The sequence below is a fragment of the Sus scrofa genome, chromosome 6 (assembly GCF_054392235.1).
Source record: "Sus scrofa isolate SSC_HxYL_T2T_F1_AM1 chromosome 6, Sscrofa_HxYL_maternal_Yorkshire_Landrace_v2.0, whole genome shotgun sequence".
In the NCBI taxonomy this organism is placed as follows: Eukaryota; Metazoa; Chordata; class Mammalia; order Artiodactyla; family Suidae; genus Sus; species Sus scrofa.
The window spans coordinates 48,981,056-49,001,774 of record NC_139388.1 but is presented as its reverse complement, the minus strand read 5'-3'; the positions used below and the strand labels follow the sequence as shown (position 1 = coordinate 49,001,774).

Sequence of the window (20,719 nt, the reverse complement as noted above, 5' to 3'; positions counted from 1 at the left end):
GCTCCAAAGCCAAAACCAGGGCCTCTGGGACCCAGGTGAGCACAGTATTGGTAGACAGTTCCAGAGAGAGAGAAACAGAGGCGGAATCAACTTTCCAAATACTGTTTACTTCACTGAAACCTGGAGACAGGGAGAAGGTATGTGAAATTCTGGGACACCAAGCCTAGGAGTGCACGTTGACAACGGCGACATACAGGGCCAGGGTGCTGAGAGCCAGCAGTCCCGTCACCACTGCTCGGGCCAGCAGTGCTGTCCAGCTGCCCAGGGAACAGAGGTGGACGAACGTCCTGTGGGGAAACATCACAATGAAGGAGGGAGAAGAGAGAAATCCAACCCATTTGGACTCCGCCTCCAACCCCACCCAGCTCACTCCATGACAAAGGCCTTGTAGACGCTAAGGAACATCAGGAGGAGGACTGCTGGCCGGAAAGTGTGGTACAGGTCGTAGCGTGTTATCATCCACACCTGGGCAGATGCGACGATGTAATGGACCTGGAGGGAGGCAGGAAGTCAGGGCCAGGCCTCGAGTACACAGCCGCCGGCAAAAAGGTGCACGTGTGGGGGGAGAGCAGGATTGCATACCAGACTGATGTTGGAGTCAATGCTCATCTGGATGTATTTCCAGTCAAACTCAATGCCCCGAGCTCCAACCCAGAGGGGGATGCAGCTGAGGAAGGCAAAGGGAGGGATTCTCCAGTACCCAGACACACTCAGGACCCAGAATCTGAGCCCCCGCCCTCCAGCACCCTCCTGGAACCCAAGTGTCCTTTTTCAGGAATCTGGGCTCCAGGCTGCTGCACACACCGGGACATAATGAGCTCGGCGGTGGCCCAGCCCAGGGCAGCAACCATGATCTTGTATTCCCCCTTGCCGGCATTCCGGGACATGACAAGGTTTAGGCCTATCAGGTCTGCCACATCCACGCTGGCCTTCATGAACTCCTGTGGGTCAGGTTGAGGCTTGAGTAAGCACAGGTGCCAGGGGGGCCCCACTCCTGCACTCCCTCCCCCTCCCCTGCCCCACTCACCCCAATGAAGTCATAGATGCCGCCTTCCCAGGTAGGAAAGAAAGTGGCCAGGAACAGCATCTGAAGTCAGAAAATAGAGGTCACCTCAAGGTGAGGGAGATCAACTATGTGGGTTTTGAGGGAAGTTAGCGTGTATGTGGGGGCAGTACATTGGGGTTCTGGGGGCCCGAGTGAAAGAGGGACCAGCGGATGGAGACAAGGCAGGAGCAGGAGAGACAGAGGGTAGGGGCTTGGAAGTTTGGGTTCTGTCTTGATCACAGGAGATCGGGGTCAGGCCTGTAGGTGCCGGGGCTGGCTACCCACCAGGGCCGTGGGAGCAGTGTCAGTGGAACTTTGGGGGTTAGTATCGCTTAACAGTGTCCAAAGCTCTCTTAACCATACAACTGAATGTTCCCAACTTTACTAAGAGTGCTATACAAAAGTTGCCTGGGGCTTCTCCTCAGGTGTCAGCCTTTCCAAGCCCGGCCCCCGCAGGTATTCTGGAAGCGCCCTGGGCCGGGTGCCCAGGGCAGCTCCATACCGGGAGTTTAGGCAGGGGCGCAGCCGCGGGTCCCGAGAGCCCTGGCGCGGCACAAGCTGGAGCCCTCACCTTGCACAGCTGCACGAAGAGGTAGGTGACCCCGGCCTGCACGCACTTCCAGAAGGCATTATACTCGGACCTGCGGGAGCAGGCGGTGAGAGGTCGGTCCGGCCCGCGCCCCGCCCCCGCCCCGCGGCCGCCCCGCACTCACAGGCCGCTGCACTTGTAGGTGATGAAGTAGGGGAAGTAGGCCAAGGCGAAGCAGTTCCCAAAGTGGAACAGCGTCATGGTGCCGGCCGCCCGGCCCGCCGGAGCCCGCCTCTCTACCTCGGCTGCCTGGCTCCCGAGCCCGGGCCTGGCGCCCACCTGCCTCCGCCGCGGCCCGCGCGGCCTTCTGGGAGCGGGAGTGCGCGGCGCGGCGCGCTGACGTCACGGGGCTCAGCCGCGGGGCCAGGGACAGCCGGCCAGAACCATAGCCGACGCGATGCGGGTCCCGCGGCAGCCGCGCTCGCGTCCAGGCGCCGGGCCCGGGCGAGCCTCGAGCCCGGACCTGACCCCGCTGTGACCGGCGCAGAGACACGGGGCACAATTTGTGAGGACTCGGGGTTTTTATTTCACCGTTGGCCCAGCAGCGCGGGCCCCTCGCGCGGGGCGCCCTCCTTCCCACGGGGGACTGAGGGCGGGGACAGGAGGAATGAGTTCTGACCCGGGAGCTCGGGGAAGCAGAGGCGGGCCAGCCTGCTTCACTCGTCTCTGCTGAACATGTAGCGAAGGAGGTCCACCACCCGGTGACTGTAGCCATATTCGTTGTCGTACCTGGGGAGGGAGGAGGGCGGTCGGGGGATCCCTCCCCACCATCCTAGGCTCCCCGCACGTTCCCTGACCCCTTCCTTCCCCCTTACCAGGAAATGAGCTTCACGAAGTTGTCGTTGAGCGCGATGCCAGCCTTAGCATCGAAGATGGACGAGTGGGTATCGCTAACAAAGTCCGTGGACACGACCTGAGCGTCAGAATTTCAAAGATATATGGAGCGCAGAGCTAGGACCTCCAGGAGCTCAGGCTTCTGGGCACATTACCCATTCATTCATCTACAGTCTTCGATGGAGCCCTTCTGCGTGGGGATAGGGTACAAGGAAGACATGCGGGAGCTTTGCAGGTGGGGGACTGGCCGAAGGATACAGACGGCAAACACCCTGATGCCGCACCAATAGACATTTTCTGGCAACACTGCACTTGGAATGGTTCAGCCAGGAGGCCCTCCCTGAGGGGAGGTGGTGAGTCAGGCGCTGGACGACTAGGAGAATCTGGCCAACTCCAGCCCTCAGCAGGGTGGAAGGAGCTGCAGCACAGAGCCCTGGGGGTTTGGCCTTGAGCAGCAGGGTGATGTGATCTGATTTTTCTAAGAGGTCCTGGTGAGGGTGGACCTTCAGGAGCTAAAGCAGGGAGACAGCATCAAGCAGGGATGGCACCAGGAGCAAAGGGTTGGTGCTATCCATTCCTCACAGGGAAGGTATCCGGCCATGGCCTACCCTGAGCAGCCTTGAACAGTGGGAGTTCTTGTCTTGTTCGCTGAGCATGAATTGAGCACCTGCTGTGTGCCACGCCCTAGGAGGACAGCTGGAGCTACAGAAGTGAAGAGTCCCCAGGTCCCCGCTTTCTTGGAGTGCACATGCCAGCACAGCCAACAGTGATTATGAAATGACATTTCAGGTAAGGAAAGGGCCACCAAAAAGACATCTCTCTGAGGTGAGAAGTTCAAGTAGAGACTTGGAGGAGGTGAGGGCAGACTACGTGGCCACCTGGGGGAAAAGCTTTCCAGGCCAAAGGGGCAGCAGGTGCAGACCCCAAAGACCGCAAGGCAGGGAGTCTGACCTTCCCAGCTCTGCAGTTCCTGTCTTGATACATTGCAAGCAGTTCCTTGGCAAGTGGAAAATCACTCTCCCTCCCCAGGGGGCTCCTCCCAGGGACCCCACTCCTCAGCCCCTACCTCATCCTCAGTGTAGGCAAGGATGCCGGCCATGGGCCCCTTGGCTGCTTCTTTTATGGCCTCCTTAATGGCCGAGTACTGGGTAGGCTGGGCCAGGCGGCAGGTGAGATCCACAACAGACACGTCTGGGGTTGGCACTCGGAACGCCATCCCCGTCAGCTTCCTGGAGAATTCCACATCAGGGGTGGTGCTCAGAAGCCAGGGACTTCATCATTCCACCTTGTCTCTGCTTTCCCCTCAGTAGACACCTCAAGGATTGGGGACTGGTTCAGTCTTCCTGGTTGTACCCCCCACCCTGGTTGCAGATCCATGCCCTCATACCCTTTGAGGTCTGGGATGATTTTGCCCACAGCCTTGGCAGCCCCTGTGGAGGCAGGGATGATGTTCTGGTGGGCACCCCGTCCATCTCTCCAGGCCTTCTTCGATGGCCCATCCACCGTCTTCTGGGTGGCAGTGTAGGAATGGACTGTGGTCTTGGAGAAGAAGAGGGCCGAGGTGAGGCCTTCCTGCTCCCAAGCTCCTGTGTTTGTTTTGCCCAGGCCCACAGTGGTGACCCAGGTGGGGCCTGGCAGGGCCACCACCACTGGTCACAGGAAGGACACATGCAGGCAGGGTCCAGCCTTGTCTGCAAATTGCCCAGAGTTTTAAAAGATTTCACTGCTGGTGGCCTTCTCTCCAAACCAGTCTCCCAGGTTGCTCCACACAACCAAGCAAGTTTGGCAAGAAGAGGTAGTTTCCCAGCCACCCCTCCCACCCCAACCCCTCTCTTCAACTCACCATCAGCCCTTCCAGAATCCCAAATCGCTCATGGATGACCTTGGCGAGGGGGGCCAGGCAGTTGGTGGTGCAGGAGGCGTTGCTGAAATGGCCCAGGTGTGCAAGGGCACCGCAAGGTGAGCCGCAGAGCCACGCCTCCACCCTTACCTGTCTTTCAGGGGTTCACGCAGGCTTGGGGTTGTGAAAAGTCAGGATAGGGATGAGGAGAGGGGATGCCTTCAAGAGGGAAGGAGGCACCAGAGCTGCAGCTGGGGGAGGCTCCCCAAGCACGTTCTCTGGAAGTGCAGTTCTAACGTGGTTTTAGGGGAATGTCATCAAGACGGCTGTTCAGACTTTGGGAAGCAGAGGTGGACTGATGTGAAGAGGGCACCAGGGGTTGAGTGGGAGTGGGGAGGGGGACAGATTCCTCCCTGCCCCAGCTTGTCCTCCAGGCACCACCCACACACTTCAGAATGTTGCTGCTCTTTACCTGACAATTTTCATGGTGCCAGGGTTGTAGTCCTTTTCATTCACCCCCATGACAAACATGGGGGCATCCGGAGAAGGTGCACAGATGACCACACGCTGGGCACCTGCTTCAAGGTGGGGCTAGGGAAGGAGCACAGGTGTCATGAGGTACTCCAAGTGTCACACCTCCCTGACCCCCGCCAAAGCCAACCCCGGGCACCTTTCCCCAGCTTACTGAAGTTTCCTCTAAGGACAGGTACACGCCCGTGGCCTCCACCACGAAGGGGCTCCCGACAGACTTCCAGGGGATGTCTTTGGGCTGCTTGCTGCGGAGGGGCGGCAGCACCGTCAGCCACTCTCCCCCCTGCATGGCCTTGCCTTCACCACACATACTTAGCTTCCTACAATGGGTTCGACCCTGCTGGTCTTGCCTCTCATGGCTGACCCCCCTGGTGGGCCCCTTCTCTTTCCTCAGTTGTACCTGCTGTGCCTGGGTACAAGCTGCCACTGCCCCAGCCCCAGGGCACCATCATGTCTATTCCCAGCCAGGCCCTATGCTGCCCAGAATGCAGAGCCGGGGAGGGTGAGGCTGGCAACTTCTCAGCCATCCCAGCCCGTCTTGTCTGTACTACTTAGCTCCTGCGACAGGGATCCTGCTGCCAGAGGCCAAGCAAGACCCTGAAGACAGACACCACATCCAGAGAGCAGCTCCCAGGGGGCCGATCTAGAGGCACCGCTAAGGCCACTAGTGGTTTATGTTGGAAAAGTAAAGGAGATTTTCTGTTTCCCATTTTCCCTGGATGTTTTGTCAAACATTTGTGTTTGAGACATACTAAACATCTAGTATTGCTGTTTTCTACTTGGCTTTAGCAGAACAATACATGGATAAACTGTGTCCTAATCTTTTCCCTCACAGGGTTTATCACAACTGCAGTATTTGCTTTTCTGATTGTTAGTGTCTGTCTCATCTTCTAGACCCTCCCTGGAGGGGTCTGTTCAGTGTTGTGGGGTTTTAAGAACTTAGCTGTTCTACACATGCTTCCTGAGCACCAGCCATGTACCCGTGTTGTCAGTGCTCTACCTGCGTTGAACTCATGTAGCCCTGATGACGTGAGATGAGTGTTGTGGTGACTGGCATGTCTCAGAGGAGCCAGGGAGAGGTGGCGAGAGTCGGAGGCAGAGCTGGCTGGGAGCACAGGCAGGCTGGCCCTTGGGAGGCATGACCAGCACGCTCCTCTCTTCTCCCTGGGCCGTCGCACATGCTTCTTGCTCCCCGTATCTGCTCTGTGAGGCCACACTTCTCATCATCTGACCCAAGTAGCTCTTCTCCATACCCACCACCCCCATTTCCTGCCTTCGAAGTTGGGGGAAGGGCACCTCAACAAATGCCCTTGCAGCAATTGTTGAGCTGGCTTGAACTGGCCTGGGGCAGAGTCGGTGACCTAGGAGACCCCAGCCCCTTCCCTAGGCTGCCTTCCTGCCCAGGGGCCTGGTCTGAGGATCCTGTTCGTTGGTTCTTCAAGGTGGTGCGAAGTCACCAGTGGCTAATAATTTACATTGGAAAGATAAAGTGGGTTTACTATTTCCCACTTTATAAATTTTTTTTTTTTTGGTCTTTTTGCTATTTCTTGGGCCACTCCTGCGGCATATGGAGGTTCCCAGGCTAGGGGTCTAATCGGAGCTGTAGCTGCTGGCCTACGCCAGAGCCACAGCAATGCCAGATCCGAGCCGCGTCTGTGACCTACACCACAGCTCACGGCAACACCGGATCCATAACCCACTGAGTGAGGTCAGGGATCGAACCCGCAACCTCATGGTTCCTAGTCGGATTCGTTAACCACTGCGCCACGATGGGAACTCCCATTTTATAAATTTTTAACTTTTTTGGTATCTTGAGAGTGTGTTTTAAGCCTATTAAACATTTAATGTTACTGCTTTTGACTTAAAGATGCTAAACTTATCTTTAAATGAAGAGGGAGTATTTCTATCTGTAAGAACTCTGAGATGGGTCCTGAGAAGAGGTGCTGGTGCAGGGTCCCAAGAGCTTGATGGCCAGTGTGGCTGAGGTGACATGGAAAGGCTGGGGAGTGGGCCTGTGGTTTGTGGGGAGCCCTGTCATTAGCTGGGGTTTTACTTGTGGGGTGATGGGAAGCCATTAAGTAGGGGAGTAACCAGGTCCTGTTGATGTTTTAAAAAGGCCTGTGGCTGCTGTGTAGGAACAGAGTGGAAGCAGTTGGCTGGATGGTTATGCCATTTCCTGGGCAGGAGGATGAATAGATTTGAGGGTTGAAAGATCATGAAGAGTTGAGGGTGTTTTTTGCTTGTTTTGTTTTTTGTGTGGTTTTTGTTTTTGTTTGGCTGTGCACACAGCATGCAGAAGTTCCAGGGCCAGGGAGCAAACCCATACCACAGCTGTAACCAGAGCCACAGCAGTGACAACACTGGCCAAATCCTTAACCTGCTGAGCTACAATGGAACTCCAAGAGTTGAATTTTAGATAGATGGAGTTGATATGCCTGTGAGAAAACATGCACGTGTATATTAAATAAAAAGTATTTTGGGAGTTCCCGTCATGGCTCAGAGGAAATGAGTCTGCCTAGTATCCATGAGGACGTGGGTTCGATCCCTGGCCTCATTCAGTGGGTTAAGGATCTGGCATTGCCGTGAGCTGTGGTGTAGGTCGAAGACACGGCTTGGATCTGGCTGTGGTGTAGGCCAGCAGGTGTAGCTCTGATTCGACCCCTAGCCTGGGAACCTCCATATGCCGCTGGTGTGGCCCTAAAAAGACAAAAAAAAAAAAAAGTATTTTGAGTACAGTGGGGCATCTTTCTAGATTAGTGCTTCTTAGCCACTCTAGGGGCAAGGACTTCTCTGAGAAACCCCCCCCCCCCGCTCCAAACTAGTAGCCAGAGGCATGTGCACACACCATCTGGGTTATGAGCCCCATGTCTAGGCTGGAGTCCCCATCTAGCCATCTCCACATCCCCTGCATTATTGCATTGCAGGCTTGCAGCAGAGAGCCACCCTTACCACTGGAAGACGTTGATCTCACGGGTGTTCACAACCAGCTTGTCATTCTTATACTCCACAGTCCCCTTGTAGCGGCCATGGGTGGAGTCATACTTAAACATGTACACCTGCAGGAAGCAGAATGGCTCCTAGTCTTGGCATGGAAGGGGAGCAAGCATCCCCAGGGAGCCCCCACCTCAGTGAAGGTTCTATACTGCATCTGGGAGCCTTCCACAGAGCTCCCCTAAATCCCTTCCCATTCAGGGCCACTCTTCCCCATCTTGCCCTTTGTCTGCTGCTCACCATGTATTCTGGGTCGATAAATGGATCATTCACCGCTACCACCTTCACGCCCTTCTCCATGCAGGCACGTAGCACCAGGCGGCCAATGCGACCAAATCTGTCCAGCAGGCAGAGGAGGGGACAGGAGAGAAGAGGTGGCAGAGAGGAAGCCCACTCAAGGGGACTGGGTGGGCTTCTCAGTCTGGGGGAAGCAGCTGTCAGCTGTGCAGGCTGCTGTCATCTTGCCCAGATGGCCTCAGCAGCCTCTTCACTGCTTTTTGTGCTTCCTCTGCCCATCCGTCCTCCTCTCCCATTCCTAACCATGTAGCTGGATGGATCTCGTAGAACTTTAGGTCAGATTAGGACTCTTGCCCAGAAACCCTCCACAACTGTCTGCCGGTAAAACCAGATCCAGATTCCTTACCATGGCCTGCCAGGCGCCTGCTGGCTCTCCACTGCCCTCCCTCCTCTTCTTCGCTTGTGCCACACCATTCATGCAGAATTCCTGCCCGCGCTTAGGACCCTGAGCTGCCACCTATGCTCCAGAGGCATTGCTTGCTGCACAGTTGTCACTCAGGCCTCACTCCAGTGTCCCCTCCCAGAGGTCTTCCCTGAGCCCCCCTCCCCATTAACACTTCCCTCTTCTGTGTCACTCTGCCCCTGACTTCCGTACTAGTCATCACTGAGCTGTCGTGTCCAGAGTGTGAGCTCTCTGAAGGTCTGGCCCTGTTTCCCTTATCCCTGTGTTTCTCCAGGATAGGCAAAAGGAAAGCGCTGGGGGGGAGACCTGTGGAAATGCCTCAGTTAGGAGCAAAGAGGCTGGGTGCTAAAGTTCAGGAACGGCTCAGGACCCGGGTGACTCACCCATTGATGCCCACTGTCAGCTCCCGAGTCACAGGAACCTTCTTAGGTGCAGGAGGTGGAGGAGGTGGAGGAGGTGAGGCTTCCTCCTTGATTGGCTGGGGCTGGGGCTGGGGCTGGGGCTCAGGCTCAGGCTTGGGCTCTGGTTGGGGTGGCGGTGCTCTGGTCACTGTTAGGAGTGGGGGAAAGGGGCAACGAGCTGCACCATCACAGCCAGAGAATGAACCATCTTTGCCACCCAGAACCTGTTGCTGGCTGCTGTTCCCTAGTGGCCAGCCAGCTAGCCCAGTGTTTTCCAAACCTGTCTGATCCACAGAATGAGTAAGGGGTGGGTTTGCCTTAAAATAGCAACGCCAAAACCTCTTTCCTGGAGATTCTAACTCAGTGGGTATGTATTTTTAAGAATTACTTGGGGTGATAGGCTCTGTGCCTCAGTTTCCCCCTCTGTAAAATGGGAGATGATAATAGTACTGCTCCCAGAGAGTCACTGTGAGGTGACATATGTAGTGCTTATGATAGAGCGTAGGAATCAGCCCACATACATTAATATTTCAAAGAGCATTTCCCAAATGTGCCTGATAAAAGGTCTAGTCCGGTGGGCCCCAACCCTGTTCTGGTAAGAATCACCAAGGAGGCCTCTGCCTAGGGAAGTCTGACTCTGGGTTTGCACCGAGGCCCAGGAAGCCTGTTTCCAACAAGGTGATCCTTATCCTGAGAAGCTAGTTGCCCATTCCTCCTCTTGACCATTCTTCTTCTGGTAGAGTTAATTGTGGGGTAAAAGGGGGTTTCAGAGAAGTTTAGGAAACACAGGTCTGTCATATGAAACAAATGGAAACCCCTATCTGTTTCTGCCTCTCCAAACACACACTTGTGCTCCCACATGGCATTTAAGACACCTGCACTTGAAGCTGAACTACCTGAGCTACAGGTGAGGGTTTGAGGGGTGGAGGAGGATGGGGTAGAAACAGCAGTCAGGTCTGGCTGGCAGAGGGTTTCCAGCTGGGGTTTTCAGCCCTGGCTCAACCACCTGCCAGCTGTGTTGTCTCGAGCACGTTAATGAAACTGGTCTGTTTGCTCGTGTCACATCTGACCTTCCGCCTGGGGACTACGGTGAGAACTCAGTGAGATCTGAAGTCCAGTAGGTGCTGACTTTAATAGAGGGAAGAAAGTCAAGAATATTCATGGGGAAAGAGAGAGGGAAGGGGTTGGAGGGAGCCTGGAGGATGAGGGTGGGGGGGTGCCTTCGCACTTGGAGGGGGTGGGATTGGGAACTGGGGGTGAGCTGACCTGTCTCTCCCTGACCACTTCAGGTTGCCACAGACCTTGTGGCCTGAGGCTGGGCTGTGTGTGTTTGCAGTAGCATTACGAGTTCATAAAGGTACTAATCAGTGTTTATTGGTGGTTCTTGGGGCCCTTAAGAATGTCTGTTCCTGGGGGTTCTGTTTCTGCTCTCAGGAAAAGGGGAGACTTGTCCCTTTGGGTTAAGAGTGGGGATCTGGGCCTTGCAAAAGGAAACCTGGGCAGCCCTTCTCTCACAACTTCCTCCGGTCTTCCCTTTTTCCCTCTGCTCCAGGGTGGGGTACATGAGCTGGAGGAGAGCTCCTGAGCTGAGAAGGACATGCTCAGCGAAGGAGCTTCAGTGATGAAGCATCACCGGGTAGGTGACAGGTACCAGCGGGCTCTCTACCAATTTCAGTGACACTCCCATTTCCTGGTTGCCACCATGGGCTAGGTGCTGAGCCGAGCAATTCAGTGCATCAGCTCACTGTATCCTGTGAGACATGAGCTGTATACTCATTTCACAGAGGGAAACCGAGGCCCGAGATCACTGAGGGAGTGATGAGCACAGAGGGGGTTCAAGGCCTACAGCAGTCAGCCTGCCTGCCGCAGCGTCTTCTGGACCCTGGAGCCCCGCCCCACCCAAGCCATGTCCACCCCCAGCCCCCTGGCTGTCCCCTGCCTCACCCCGCTGGTGAGGAGGCCAAAAGTGAACCCAGAGCCCCTCTGGAAGGCCTGGGATCGGCTGGTTGGATTGTGTGCTCACACCTCTGGCCGGGGGAGGTAGGGCCACCCAATGGCAGTGAGCTGGGACTCCGAGTCCATGCTCCACTATTCCCGTGCTGAAACCCAGGGGCCTGCTTTGTGTCCTCTTACCTCTGTAAAATGGGGACACAAAGGTGGCCTCAAAGGTGGTTGGGAGGCTTCGCTGAGCGCATGCCTGTAAAGTGCTCCGCAGGGCCCTGGAGGGCGCAGGTGTCCTCGCTTTGTGCCATCCAGGCAGGACAAAGTCCACCAACCCCCACGCGGCCCTTTGGCGCTGGCCCACAGCAGCGTCACTTTCGTGTGAAATCTCACCCGCCGAGGTTCTTCAACAACCAGCGGCTGCCCTCAGAGGTGTCTCCTCGTAACCCGGCTCAGGCCTCTGTCCAGCCCATTTCTCCCCTCCACTACTGGTGCAATGCCCTGGGCGGGCGTCCCAGTCCCCTCCACCATCGCCATAGAAACCACTTTGCCAGCAAGCCGGATGGTAAGGAGGGTGGGGCTGGAGGGAGCGAGGGCATTGCCCCGGATGGAGGAGCCCCTGCCAGCCCGCGCTAACCCACCCCGCGCCTCCCGCCCAGCTCCTGGTCGTCGCTATTGGTGCGACGCTTGCCAGCGGGGGCTCGGACCCTGGGCAGGAGCTCCCCGACCGCCCCTCTTTCCCCTCCCCCGGGTCGCTCGCTGCCTCCCTCACCCGGGCAAGGCTGTCGCAGCAGCTGGACAACGGTGACATTGGTGAAGACGATGTCGCGTTTAGCCATGGCCTCCTAAGGTTTCATGCCCTGTCAGCCGCCCAAGCACCCGCCGCGATGTTGCTGTGAGCTGGGGGCTCAAAGGCTGGAGAGGCTAGAGCTTCTTACCATGAAGTCACAGAGCCTAGTGACGTCACAGAGGCGGCGGTGCGGAGGCCGCATTCTAGTCGAGGCACGTGACATCCACCCCCTGTGTACCACCGTTCCAAGTCCATCAATAGCGTCTGGAATGGAATCCAACACTTTACACTGATCTTCAGAATGCTTTTTCTCTTTTTTCTCCTTGGGCACACTGGCGCCATGCCATTCCCCACCCTCCTCTGGATAGTTACTGTAGCTATTTCATTCTGCCTGGAAGCCCTGCCCAGGTCTTCCCTTGGCTGCCTCTTGGTTTCCCTCCAGTGTCGCCCTCTAAGAAAAGCCCTCCTGACTCCCCAGCTCATGTTCTCTCTCAGTCACTGTCCGCCCTTCACTCCACTCCCTACATCTGTCATCTTCCAGGAAGCCTGGTCCAGCTCCCATCCTGGGTTAAATACTCCGATATGCAGAACTACTCTAGGGTTACAGCCTGCATGTTAATTTTCCTCACAGCTCCTGTCCCTCTTCATTGGTTTTCTTTCTTTTTTTTTTTTTTTTTTTTTTTTTTTGCCTTTTTGAGGGCTGCTCCTGTGGCACAAGGAGGTTCCCAGGCTAGGGGTCGAATCGGAGCTGTAGCCACTGGCCTACGCCACAGCCATGCAGGATCGGAGCTGCGTCTGGGACCTACACAACAGCTCACAGCAACGCCGGATCCTTAACCCACTGAGCGAGGCCAGGGATCGAACCCGCAACCTCATGATTCCTAGTCGGATTCGTTAACCACTGAGCCATGATGGGAACTCCCTTCATTGGTTTTCTTGCGGCTTGTCTCTGCCCACTAGAGTGCTTGTCTGCCTTTGTCACTTTCGTACCCCATTGACTGGAAGAATGTTTGGCACTTGAAATGTGCTTGCTCAATGACTAATTACCAGAATGAATGAATAAATGTCACCTCCTGAGGTTTCTTCCGAGCCCCAGTCTTAGAGAAACCCCCAAGTCTTATTCTTTCACAACACCCTGCTCTTTTCTCATGGCGTTTTATGTGGTTTGCCATGATTTAGGTACTGATTTATTTGTCTTTTGTCTCCCTGTTGGGCCGTTTGGCCCATTCTTTTCTGTTCTGTTCACTGGTCCCCCAGCTCCTAATGCTATGCCTGACATGAAGCAGGCTTTCAGTAAACATTAGGGAAAGCACAGATGGACCCGCGACTCCCTTCCCCCAAAGCCCTAGGGGTAAGGGGCTTACTTGCCCACCTGTGACTCATGGGCAGGCACCTTCACCTGCAGGGCCAGTTGACACACAGCTGTGACCAAGATTTAGGGGGTGTGAGGGTTTAGGCCAGGAAGGAGTCATCATCCCAGAGACAGGTGTGGAAACAAGAAGCGGCAGAATGACATAACCTCTTCCTTCCCCAAACCTCCACGGGAACTCAGTTTGCTGAGCACCTGCCATGGCACAGAGTAAGGGTGAGGCCCTCCTGCTTGGACAGCCCGGGAGAGGTGGAACTGAGAGTTAACTGAGGGTACAGCTGGGGAGATTCCAGTGAACCAAGACCAAAAAACAGAATGAAGGAGGGCAGATTTAACATCGTGCAGTCAAGGCGAGGGGAAAAGTGCACCAAGAAAATCAGGACTGAAAAGGGACGGATTTTGTACAACTTTACAGTTGTATCTGTGAAAAGCTAGATGCAGTTAAAAATTTCTTAGAAACTATAAGGGATCAAAACTGGCACCAAAAGAAATGGCAGGGAGTTCCTGCCATGGCTCAGTGGAAACGAACCTGACTAGTGTCCATGAGGATGCAGGTTCAATCCCTGGCCTTACCCAGTGGGCTAAGGATCCCGTGTTTCTGGGAACTGTGGTGTAGGTCACAGGTGGGGCTCAGACCCGTGTTGCTGTGGCTTGTGGTGTAAGCTGGCAGCTGTAGTTCTGATTCGACCCTTAGCTTGGGGACTTCCATATGCTGTGGGTGTGGCCGTTAAAAAAAAAAAAAAAAAAAGAAATGGCAAATCTGAGCAGGCCAATAACAAGAGAAGAAACTAGGAGTTAAGCTCTCTCCTCCCAAAGGTCGATTCAGATCCCGATGGGCAAGATCTGCTGAAGCATGGAGAACAAAAGTTTGCCATCCTACAGGACCTGCTACAGAGCCTGACCAGAGCTGGGCAGCCCCAGGGCGGCTCCTGTGCTGAGAGGCCCTGGGTAGGCACGAGCCCTGAGGCCCTGCGGTGTGGCAGGCACCCTGTGTGTGCGTTCATTGCTCACCTTCACAGTGGGGGTGCTCTGGGGGCACTGGGAGAGAGCTCAGCTGCTGAAACCACCACTCGCCCCAGGAGAGGAGGGTGAAGGGCAAAGGCCCAGGCTCATCTCCGCTTTGGAGAGGCCAGCGTCCTGAGTCAGGTAGTGGCAAATGGGAGTGAAGCACCGAGGAGAGGGGCCGAGGCTCGCAGAAGGGGTAGGAGGGGGCGGGGGGGGGGGAACCAAGAGAAATGGAGTCCGTTTCTGACGGAGAGACCCCAGCTCTCAAGCTTGGGGCAGATCAGGATTCTGAAGCTCACCACCCAGCCACCTCCTGGCACAGGAAACTCCATCCTTCAGGTGCTGCATGAGGGCAGAAGAGCTACACCTGAAGTGACCCAGGGATGTGGCCTTGTCCCTGCACTGTGAAACTGGGAAACAGATTTGGTGAGCCCCAGCTTGGTTCACACCCTGCTCACCCTTAGTCACCCTCTATAGGCAGAGCCTAGAGAAGGCAGAAAGGAGCTCCTGGGTCTGGGAGTCCCGGTTCTGGGTGGAGCCAAGTGCCCAGGAGCTGGGGTGGAACCCTGGGTCCTCCAAGGGGAGTGGGCCCTTGTCACCCTTGTTGAGCCAAGCCTGAAAACACGGGCAGAGAGCTTCTTGCCACACCTGGGCACTCACACACATAGCCCTGCCGCCCCCACTTGCTCACACCCTGCGCATTCCTTCCTGCCTGGCCTTCCCACCCGCAGTCCAGTCCCAGCTCCAGCCCCGCCCCCAGGCTCTCCCCTTGGCACCACAATGCAAACATCTTTCACCCCTGCACCCAGCTCTACTCACCCACCAGCCTGCATCCTTCTGGCCTCTGCTTCCCTCTGAACCGGTGCTAGAGGGTTACGCTGCGACAGACCTACCAGCCACCGCCCACCCCTTCCTTCGACGCCCCTGCTCACACCTAGCCAAACTCCCAGCACTTGGTAATATGTCCACACTTGGGGCTCCAGGTTGGGACTTAAGAGGCCTCAGGGGGAGGAGAGCAGGAAGGATGCGCTCCTGGCCCTCAGCCCAAGTTCTGGCTGACAGTCTCCTGCTGCCCCGGCTCTTCAGCCCCTCCCTTGGGCTGCCTCAACCGGCTTTTCAGGAGACACTGCGTCCTGTCCCAGCTCATGGCAATCAGCCCCCTGCCCTTGCCCAAGGGCTGGGAGACAGGCCAGGAATGTGATCCTGGCTCCCAAACCTGCAGCCTTCTCCCAGGGACCTCCTGCTGCCCTGGGGATCCAGGCAACCATCCCCCCAGCACCCTCTGAGACTCAGGCTCAGGCTTGGACTCTCTTCCTCTGGCTTCTCACCTATCCATTTGTTCAACCTATGAATATTTACTGAACCCCAGGCGGTGTTCTAGAAGCTTGGGGATATAGCAGTGACCAATATAGACAAGGTCCTCTGGAAGCTTATGATCTGATAGGTGAGACAGACAATAAAGGAGGTAATTTCAGACCGTGGGAAGAGCTATAAAAACTAAAGGATGATAGTACGGAGTATAACCAGGAGCTGGCTAGGGAGGGTTTTTTGGGCAAGGGGACACTTGAGCCAAGAAGAGAATGAGGAAGAACCCACCTAGTGAAAACATGCGTTCTACATTCCAGGCCTCAAAAATAACCTGTGCAACAGCCGTGAGGCAGGAATGGAGCAGGCAGAAGACCTGCGCGGCTGGAGCACAGTAAGCAGTGGGGCTGGGGGTCAGCATAATCAGAGAGAACAAGGTCAACTCCCCAAGTGTGTCTCCCATCTTCCCAGACTCCACCCCTGGGGCAGCTGGATCCTGAGGTCCCCCGAGAGGAACAAAGTTACTGAAGAGCCAGGCCTGGCTCCCAGGGATGGAGGGTGGGGAGAGAGGAGGCCTGGAGAGTTGGGTGAGGAATGAAAAGAGGAGGTGGTTGGAAGGGCAGACATCTGGGCTCGGGTGGAGGGCCCAAGGTGGGCAAGGAGCACAGATGCCATGTGAGTCTTCTCCATTCATGACTCACCCTCTGTCCTCCTCCTCTTTATTGCTCAACCCCAAATCTCCCTGGGAAGTACCTCCCTGACTGGGGACCAAGTCAGTGCCTCACAGGGTAATTGAGTCATTAGGGGTGGAGAAGAAGAAGGAGACGGAGGATAAATAGCAGCTTTGCCTCCCTGGCTCCTCTCTGCATCCTCCCCACTTTCCCAACGACATGCGTCTTGCCAGTTTGGTCAGCTCCTGCTCCCTCCTGCTGCTACTGGGGACTCTCCCTGGATGGGCAGCCAATGATGACCCCATCGAAAAGGTCATTGAAGGGATCAACCGAGGGCTGAGCAATGCAGAGAGAGAGATGGGCAAGGCCTTGGAAGGCATCAATAATGGAATCACTCAAGCTGGAAGGGAAGTAGAGAAAGTTTTTCATGGACTCAACAACATGGGGAACCAGGCCGGCAAGGAGCTGGACAAGGGCATCCAGGGGCTCAACCATGGCATGGACAAGGTAGCCCACGACATCAACCATGGCATCGGACAAGCAGGAAAGGAAGCAGAGAAGTTTGTCCATGGGGCCAACTACGCTGCCGGACAGGTTGGGAAGGAGGCAGACAAAGTGATTCAGGGGGCCCACCATGGGGTCAACCAGGCGGGAAGCGAGGCAGGGAGGTTTGGTCAGGGGGTCCACCATGGGGTCAATGAGGCTGGGAAGGAGGCAGAGAAGTTTGGTCAAGGGGTCCACCATGGGATCAACCAGGCAGGAAGAGAGGCAGAGAAGTTTGGTCAGGGGGTCCACCACGGGGTCAATGAGGCCGGAAAAGAGGCAGAGAAGTTTGGTCAGGGTGTCCACCATGCCGCTGGGCAGGCTGGGAAGGAGGTAGAGAAGTTTGGTCAAGGGGTCCACCATGGGATCAACCAGGCAGGAAGAGAGGCAGAGAAGTTTGGTCAGGGTGTCCACCATGCCGCTGGGCAGGCCGGGAAGGAGGCGGAGAAGTTTGGTCAGGGGGTCCATCATGCCGCTGGGCAGGCCGGGAAGGAGGCGGAGAAGTTTGGTCAGGGGGTCCACCATGCCGCTGGGCAGGCCGGGAAGGAGGCGGAGAAGTTTGGTCAGGGGGTCCACCATGCCGCTGGGCAGGCCGGGAAGGAGGCGGAGAAGTTTGGTCAGGGGGTCCACCATGCCGCTGGGCAGGCCGGGAAGGAGGCGGAGAAGTTTGGTCAGGGGGTCCACCATGCCGCTGGGCAGGCCGGGAAGGAGGCGGAGAAGTTTGGTCAGGGGGTCCACCATGCCGCTGGGCAGGCCGGGAAGGAGGGAGACAAAATAGTTCAAGGGGCCCATCATGGAATTAATCAGGCTGGGAAGGAGGTGGAGGGGTTTGGCCAGGATGTTCATTATGCCGCAGGGCGGACTGGAACAGAGGGAGAAAAAATAGTCCCAGGGGTCCATCCTGGGGTCAACCAGGCTGGGAAGGAGGTGGAGCGGTTTGGCCAGGGGGTTCACCATGCCGTTGAACAGGCTGGAAAGGAGGCAGGCAAAGTGGTCCAGGGGATCCATGATGGGGTCAACCAGGCCGGAAAGGAGGCAGAGAAATTTGGCCATGGGGTCAACCATGCTGCTGGCCAGGCTGGAAAGGAAGCGGAGAAACTTGGCCAAGGTGTCCACCAAGCTGCCGGCCAGGCCGGGAAGGAGGAGGACAGGTTGCAGCAGAATGTTCATAATGGGGTCAACCAAGCCGGCAAGGAGGCCAACCAGCTGCTGAATGTAGGTGAACAAGGGCGGGGAAATGGGGAGAAGGGTGTTGCGGGAGGGAGAGGTTAAACCCTTGGGACATTTGGGGAGCCCAGGTAGCCAGGATTTGGTGAAAGAAGCCTGGGCAGCTATGGAACCGAGTCCTCCCTCTCCATCTCCCTTAGCAAGGAGCTGGTGGTCAGCTGGGCCATCGTATCCTCAGAGCCCTGCATCAGAGAGTGTGAAATGAACAGGGGGCTGGGCCCCACCTTCAGGGAGCTGTCTCCTAGTTAAGGGGCTGTCTCCTAGTTAAGACTCTCCCGGGGAACAGGAAGCAGGTACTGAGGCCTCAGATCCGTTAATGTGAGGACAAAGAGTGCAGACAAACCCCCACCCCCACCCCCAGCCTCAGAGTGAGCGGAGGAGTCTCTTTGGGAGATAAGCCCTCTTCTGTTTAATTTTCCTAACAAGCCTCTGACGCAGGGTGAGGATGTGACTCCCCGATTCCCAGATAAGAAAACAGAAGCTCAGTGAGGTTTAGGGGATTCACCAAGATCGTGTGGCTGGCACACAGCTTTGGCGAATCTCAAGTCAGGGTTCTTTCACTTCCCCGACACCGCCCCGTCGGAGGAGGGTTTCTGACCCCCGCTTATGTAGAGGGACCAGGTACCAGAGGCCAGCAGCACCTTGCACAGCATGACAAGCACCAAGGAGGACTAAGGGAAGGCTGACTCCCGCCTGCCCTGGTCCCCCCCTCCCCGCCCCCGGGAGGAGCCTCTGCATCCCCATCTTGAAGATGCCCAGGCTGCGTGGGCTGCCTGCCAGGAGCCCAGAACGGGTGGGTGGGCAAGACGGAATTATGGAGAAAGTGTGCGGAGAAGGGAGAAGGCGCCGAGTCAGATGCCAGGATGCACCGGATGGAGACCAGGAGAGGGCAGATTGCTTGGGGAGGCAGGCTGACAGCGACAGTGCAGTGGGGGAGGCACTGCTGCGTGTCTGGGGGTGGGAACTAAGGACCGGGATCAACCCGAGTTAGGGGGCTGGCTGCAGTGTGTGTGTGTGTGGAAGGGACAGCTCTGAGGTCAGGGCGCAGGTTAAATTCTGGTCCTGGTGTTTGCATGGCCTCTCGCAGTCAGTCCCCTTCTTAGTGACTGAGAACATCTCATTGGCTAAAATAAAAGGGGCTGGAGGGAAGACTCGGTGGCAGGGGCAGACGTCCTTCTTGGCTTCTCCCGGGAGCTCCCACAGCAACACGGTTTTGCCTTTCTCTCTGGACAGTGAGGGGCGGGGGGGTTAGCCGACGCCTCCCATCCCAGCCCCAGTCACCCTAGGGGAAGCCAGCCACTGGGGCAAAGGAACTCGGGGGGACCCTCAAGGGCCAGGGGTTGTCATGACAGTCTGGGCTTCGTCCACAGGGCGGTCATCAAGGCGGATCCACCGGCCAGCACGGAGGGGCCACAACCACAAACTTAACATCTGGAGTAAGTCTCCTGAGCACAGCGTGGACTCAGAGATGGGGCGGGGGCATGGAGGCTCTCCTAGGATGGTGGTGGGACGGCTGCTGGGGACTCATCCTCTTGTCCTTAAATTTCAGGCTTCGGTCAACAAGCCCTTCATCGACCTTCCAGCTCTGTGGAAGGTGAGTGTCCAGGTGGTTCCTGCTTCCTGCTTGGGAGATACTCTTACCCCCACCTCCCACTGCCCATTCAGGGCACCGTGGACAGACAGCCTCTGCAGACACCATCTAAGCCACTTCCCTTTCCTCACTGCTCTTTGCCCATCACATCCTGCTTTCACCTTTTGGGTGCTTTCCCTTTCCACTGAGGAGGAAAAGACCTGCAGGGGCCTGGGTGCATCCAGGAACGGGGGCGGGGGTTTGGATGGGGTGGGGGAGGGGCTGCTGAAACCCTCTCCTCAGGGCGCCGGTGGTCCCTCCTCAGCACTTCTCCTCAGACCCCTCTCTACTCCGTGAATCCCTCGGCTGCCCTGTCCTGTATTCTGGGTGGCAGGAGCCTGCAGCTCTGGCCTCTCCCTGGTTGACCGCACCCTCCCTCCCTCCCTGCTCCCCCAATTCAGGCCCTGTGGGATGCCAGTCCTCTCTCTGGGCCTGAAGGAAAGGCCGCGCTCTTCTCTTCCCGTTTAGTCCACTGAGCTGCCTGAAACTGAGGCAGAGGCAGGAGGGTGTGTAACAGACTAACGACTGCCTGGAACCCAGGGGCACACCCTTGTTTATTCCCGGGCTATGGAGGCGGCAAGGGAGCCTCTTCGGCAAAACAGACAAGGCTGCCCAGTCCCTACAGAGGCCTCAGGCCCCTCGGCCTGGGAGGGCTGGCTCCCTATTCTTCCCGAGTCTAGGTACCGTCTTCCTTAAGATACTCCCCCAAACAGGGGCAATTTGGGGCCAGAGCAGCCAGACCCCTCTCATCTCTCGGGGGTGGGGTGTGGGGGGGGGGCCAGGGGCAATAGGTCTGGGGACTGTGGGCCCTGCGTTCACTACTCCCTCTCTCCTTTCCAGAGCGTCGCCAACATCATTCCCTAAACTGATGAACTGGTCTTGGTGAACAGACTGACATGCCTGTTGTCATACTGGCTGAAATGACCTGAAGGAGCTGAGGGTGGGGAATAGATTTTTGGAGTCATTTAAGCGAGATGTCCTGAGATTTGTGAATAAATACAACACATATTGTACTACGGTCATGGTCCACTCTGCTCCCTAAGGCAGGATTGGTCAGGGGAGGCTTGTCTTTTTCCCTCTTGCTACTTTGCTGCAGGAGTTGGGGTGGGGTGGGGGGACGGGGGTGGGGGTGGGTGTCTGATGCCCAGGGTGGGTTGAGCTGGGGATTTCAGGCTGATCAGATGGAAGAGGGTGGTTACAGGGACAAGCTATGCTTCACTAGTGCAAAGCTCCCACTCAGCACCGGGAAGAAATCCTCTCAGGAAAAGCCCGTCTGGGCCAGGAGTGGGGCAGAAGCACCAGGGAAA

At 56.7% G+C, this 20,719-nt stretch overlaps 3 protein-coding genes across 14 annotated transcripts; 1 reads left to right on the top strand and 2 right to left on the bottom strand.

Annotated features, from left to right (window-relative positions):
• Positions 1 to 86: 86 nt before the first annotated feature.
• TMEM147 (transmembrane protein 147) lies at positions 87 to 1,915 on the bottom strand. The gene is made up of 7 exons (XM_021097223.2): positions 1,759 to 1,915; positions 1,617 to 1,686; positions 1,028 to 1,087; positions 805 to 941; positions 583 to 667; positions 371 to 492; positions 87 to 287 (listed from the first exon to the last, which is right to left on the bottom strand). Exons 1-7 carry the CDS (start codon positions 1,833 to 1,835, stop codon positions 164 to 166), a joined length of 675 nt encoding a protein of 224 aa, XP_020952882.1. The 5' UTR covers positions 1,836 to 1,915; the 3' UTR covers positions 87 to 163.
• Positions 1,916 to 1,980: 65 nt separating this feature from the next.
• SBSN (suprabasin) lies at positions 1,981 to 20,425 on the top strand. Of its 10 annotated transcripts, none has more exons than XM_021097161.2 (8): positions 1,981 to 2,139; positions 2,453 to 3,257; positions 10,484 to 10,567; positions 15,662 to 16,888; positions 16,943 to 17,770; positions 19,153 to 19,218; positions 19,332 to 19,376; positions 20,253 to 20,425. In XM_021097161.2, exons 4-8 carry the CDS (start codon positions 16,232 to 16,234, stop codon positions 20,274 to 20,276), a joined length of 1,620 nt encoding a protein of 539 aa, XP_020952820.2. In that variant the 5' UTR covers positions 1,981 to 2,139; positions 2,453 to 3,257; positions 10,484 to 10,567; positions 15,662 to 16,231; the 3' UTR covers positions 20,277 to 20,425. The 10 variants fall into 10 exon arrangements, 9 of the variants coding, with proteins under 9 accessions (XP_020952820.2, XP_084816839.1, XP_084816837.1 ...); XM_084960713.1 differs by having other exon boundaries at positions 15,662 to 17,266; positions 17,321 to 17,770; XM_084960711.1 differs by adding an exon at positions 10,221 to 10,288 and having other exon boundaries at positions 15,662 to 17,770.
• GAPDHS (glyceraldehyde-3-phosphate dehydrogenase, spermatogenic) lies at positions 2,137 to 11,839 on the bottom strand. Of its 3 annotated transcripts, XM_084960791.1 has the most exons (12): positions 11,645 to 11,819; positions 11,065 to 11,150; positions 8,914 to 9,079; positions 8,071 to 8,167; positions 7,789 to 7,895; positions 4,994 to 5,084; positions 4,781 to 4,899; positions 4,312 to 4,393; positions 3,856 to 4,007; positions 3,535 to 3,697; positions 2,450 to 2,547; positions 2,137 to 2,363 (listed from the first exon to the last, which is right to left on the bottom strand). In XM_084960791.1, the coding sequence occupies exons 4-12, from the start codon at positions 8,128 to 8,130 to the stop codon at positions 2,291 to 2,293; spliced, it is 945 nt and encodes a 314-aa protein (XP_084816917.1). In that variant the 5' UTR covers positions 8,131 to 8,167; positions 8,914 to 9,079; positions 11,065 to 11,150; positions 11,645 to 11,819; the 3' UTR covers positions 2,137 to 2,290. The 3 variants fall into 3 exon arrangements, with proteins under 3 accessions (XP_084816917.1, XP_020952890.2, XP_084816918.1); XM_021097231.2 differs by lacking the exon at positions 11,065 to 11,150 and having other exon boundaries at positions 11,645 to 11,839; XM_084960792.1 differs by lacking the exons at positions 7,789 to 7,895; positions 8,071 to 8,167; positions 8,914 to 9,079; positions 11,065 to 11,150; positions 11,645 to 11,819 and adding an exon at positions 5,840 to 6,037.
• Positions 20,426 to 20,719: the final 294 nt, after the last annotated feature.

Bases quoted from the DNA above. Each gene is read 5' to 3' on its own strand.
- TMEM147 (XM_021097223.2), bottom strand. From the start codon at position 1,835: ATGACGCTGTTCCACTTTGGGAACTGCTTCGCCTTGGCCTACTTCCCC. The intron at 668-804 runs GTGTGTGCAGCA...TGCCTTCCTCAG, and splicing joins GCCGAGCTCATTATGTCCCG to CTGCATCCCCCTCTGGGTTG. The intron at 288-370 runs GTGAGCTGGGTG...GTTTCCCCACAG, and splicing joins TACAAGGCCTTTGTCATGGA to GACGTTCGTCCACCTCTGTT.
- GAPDHS (XM_021097231.2), bottom strand. From the start codon at position 11,711: ATGGCTAAACGCGACATCGTCTTCACCAATGTCACCGTTGTCCAGCTG. The intron at 9,080-11,644 runs GTGAGGGAGGCA...CACTCCTAACAG, and splicing joins GCTGCGACAGCCTTGCCCGG to TGACCAGAGCACCGCCACCC. The intron at 3,698-3,855 runs GTATGAGGGCAT...GGAATTCTCCAG, and splicing joins ATCATCCCAGACCTCAAAGG to GAAGCTGACGGGGATGGCGT.
- SBSN (XM_021097160.2), top strand. From the start codon at position 16,232: ATGCGTCTTGCCAGTTTGGTCAGCTCCTGCTCCCTCCTGCTGCTACTG. The intron at 17,771-19,152 runs GTAGGTGAACAA...CTTCGTCCACAG, and splicing joins AGGCCAACCAGCTGCTGAAT to GGCGGTCATCAAGGCGGATC. The intron at 19,377-20,252 runs GTGAGTGTCCAG...TCTCCTTTCCAG, and splicing joins ACCTTCCAGCTCTGTGGAAG to AGCGTCGCCAACATCATTCC.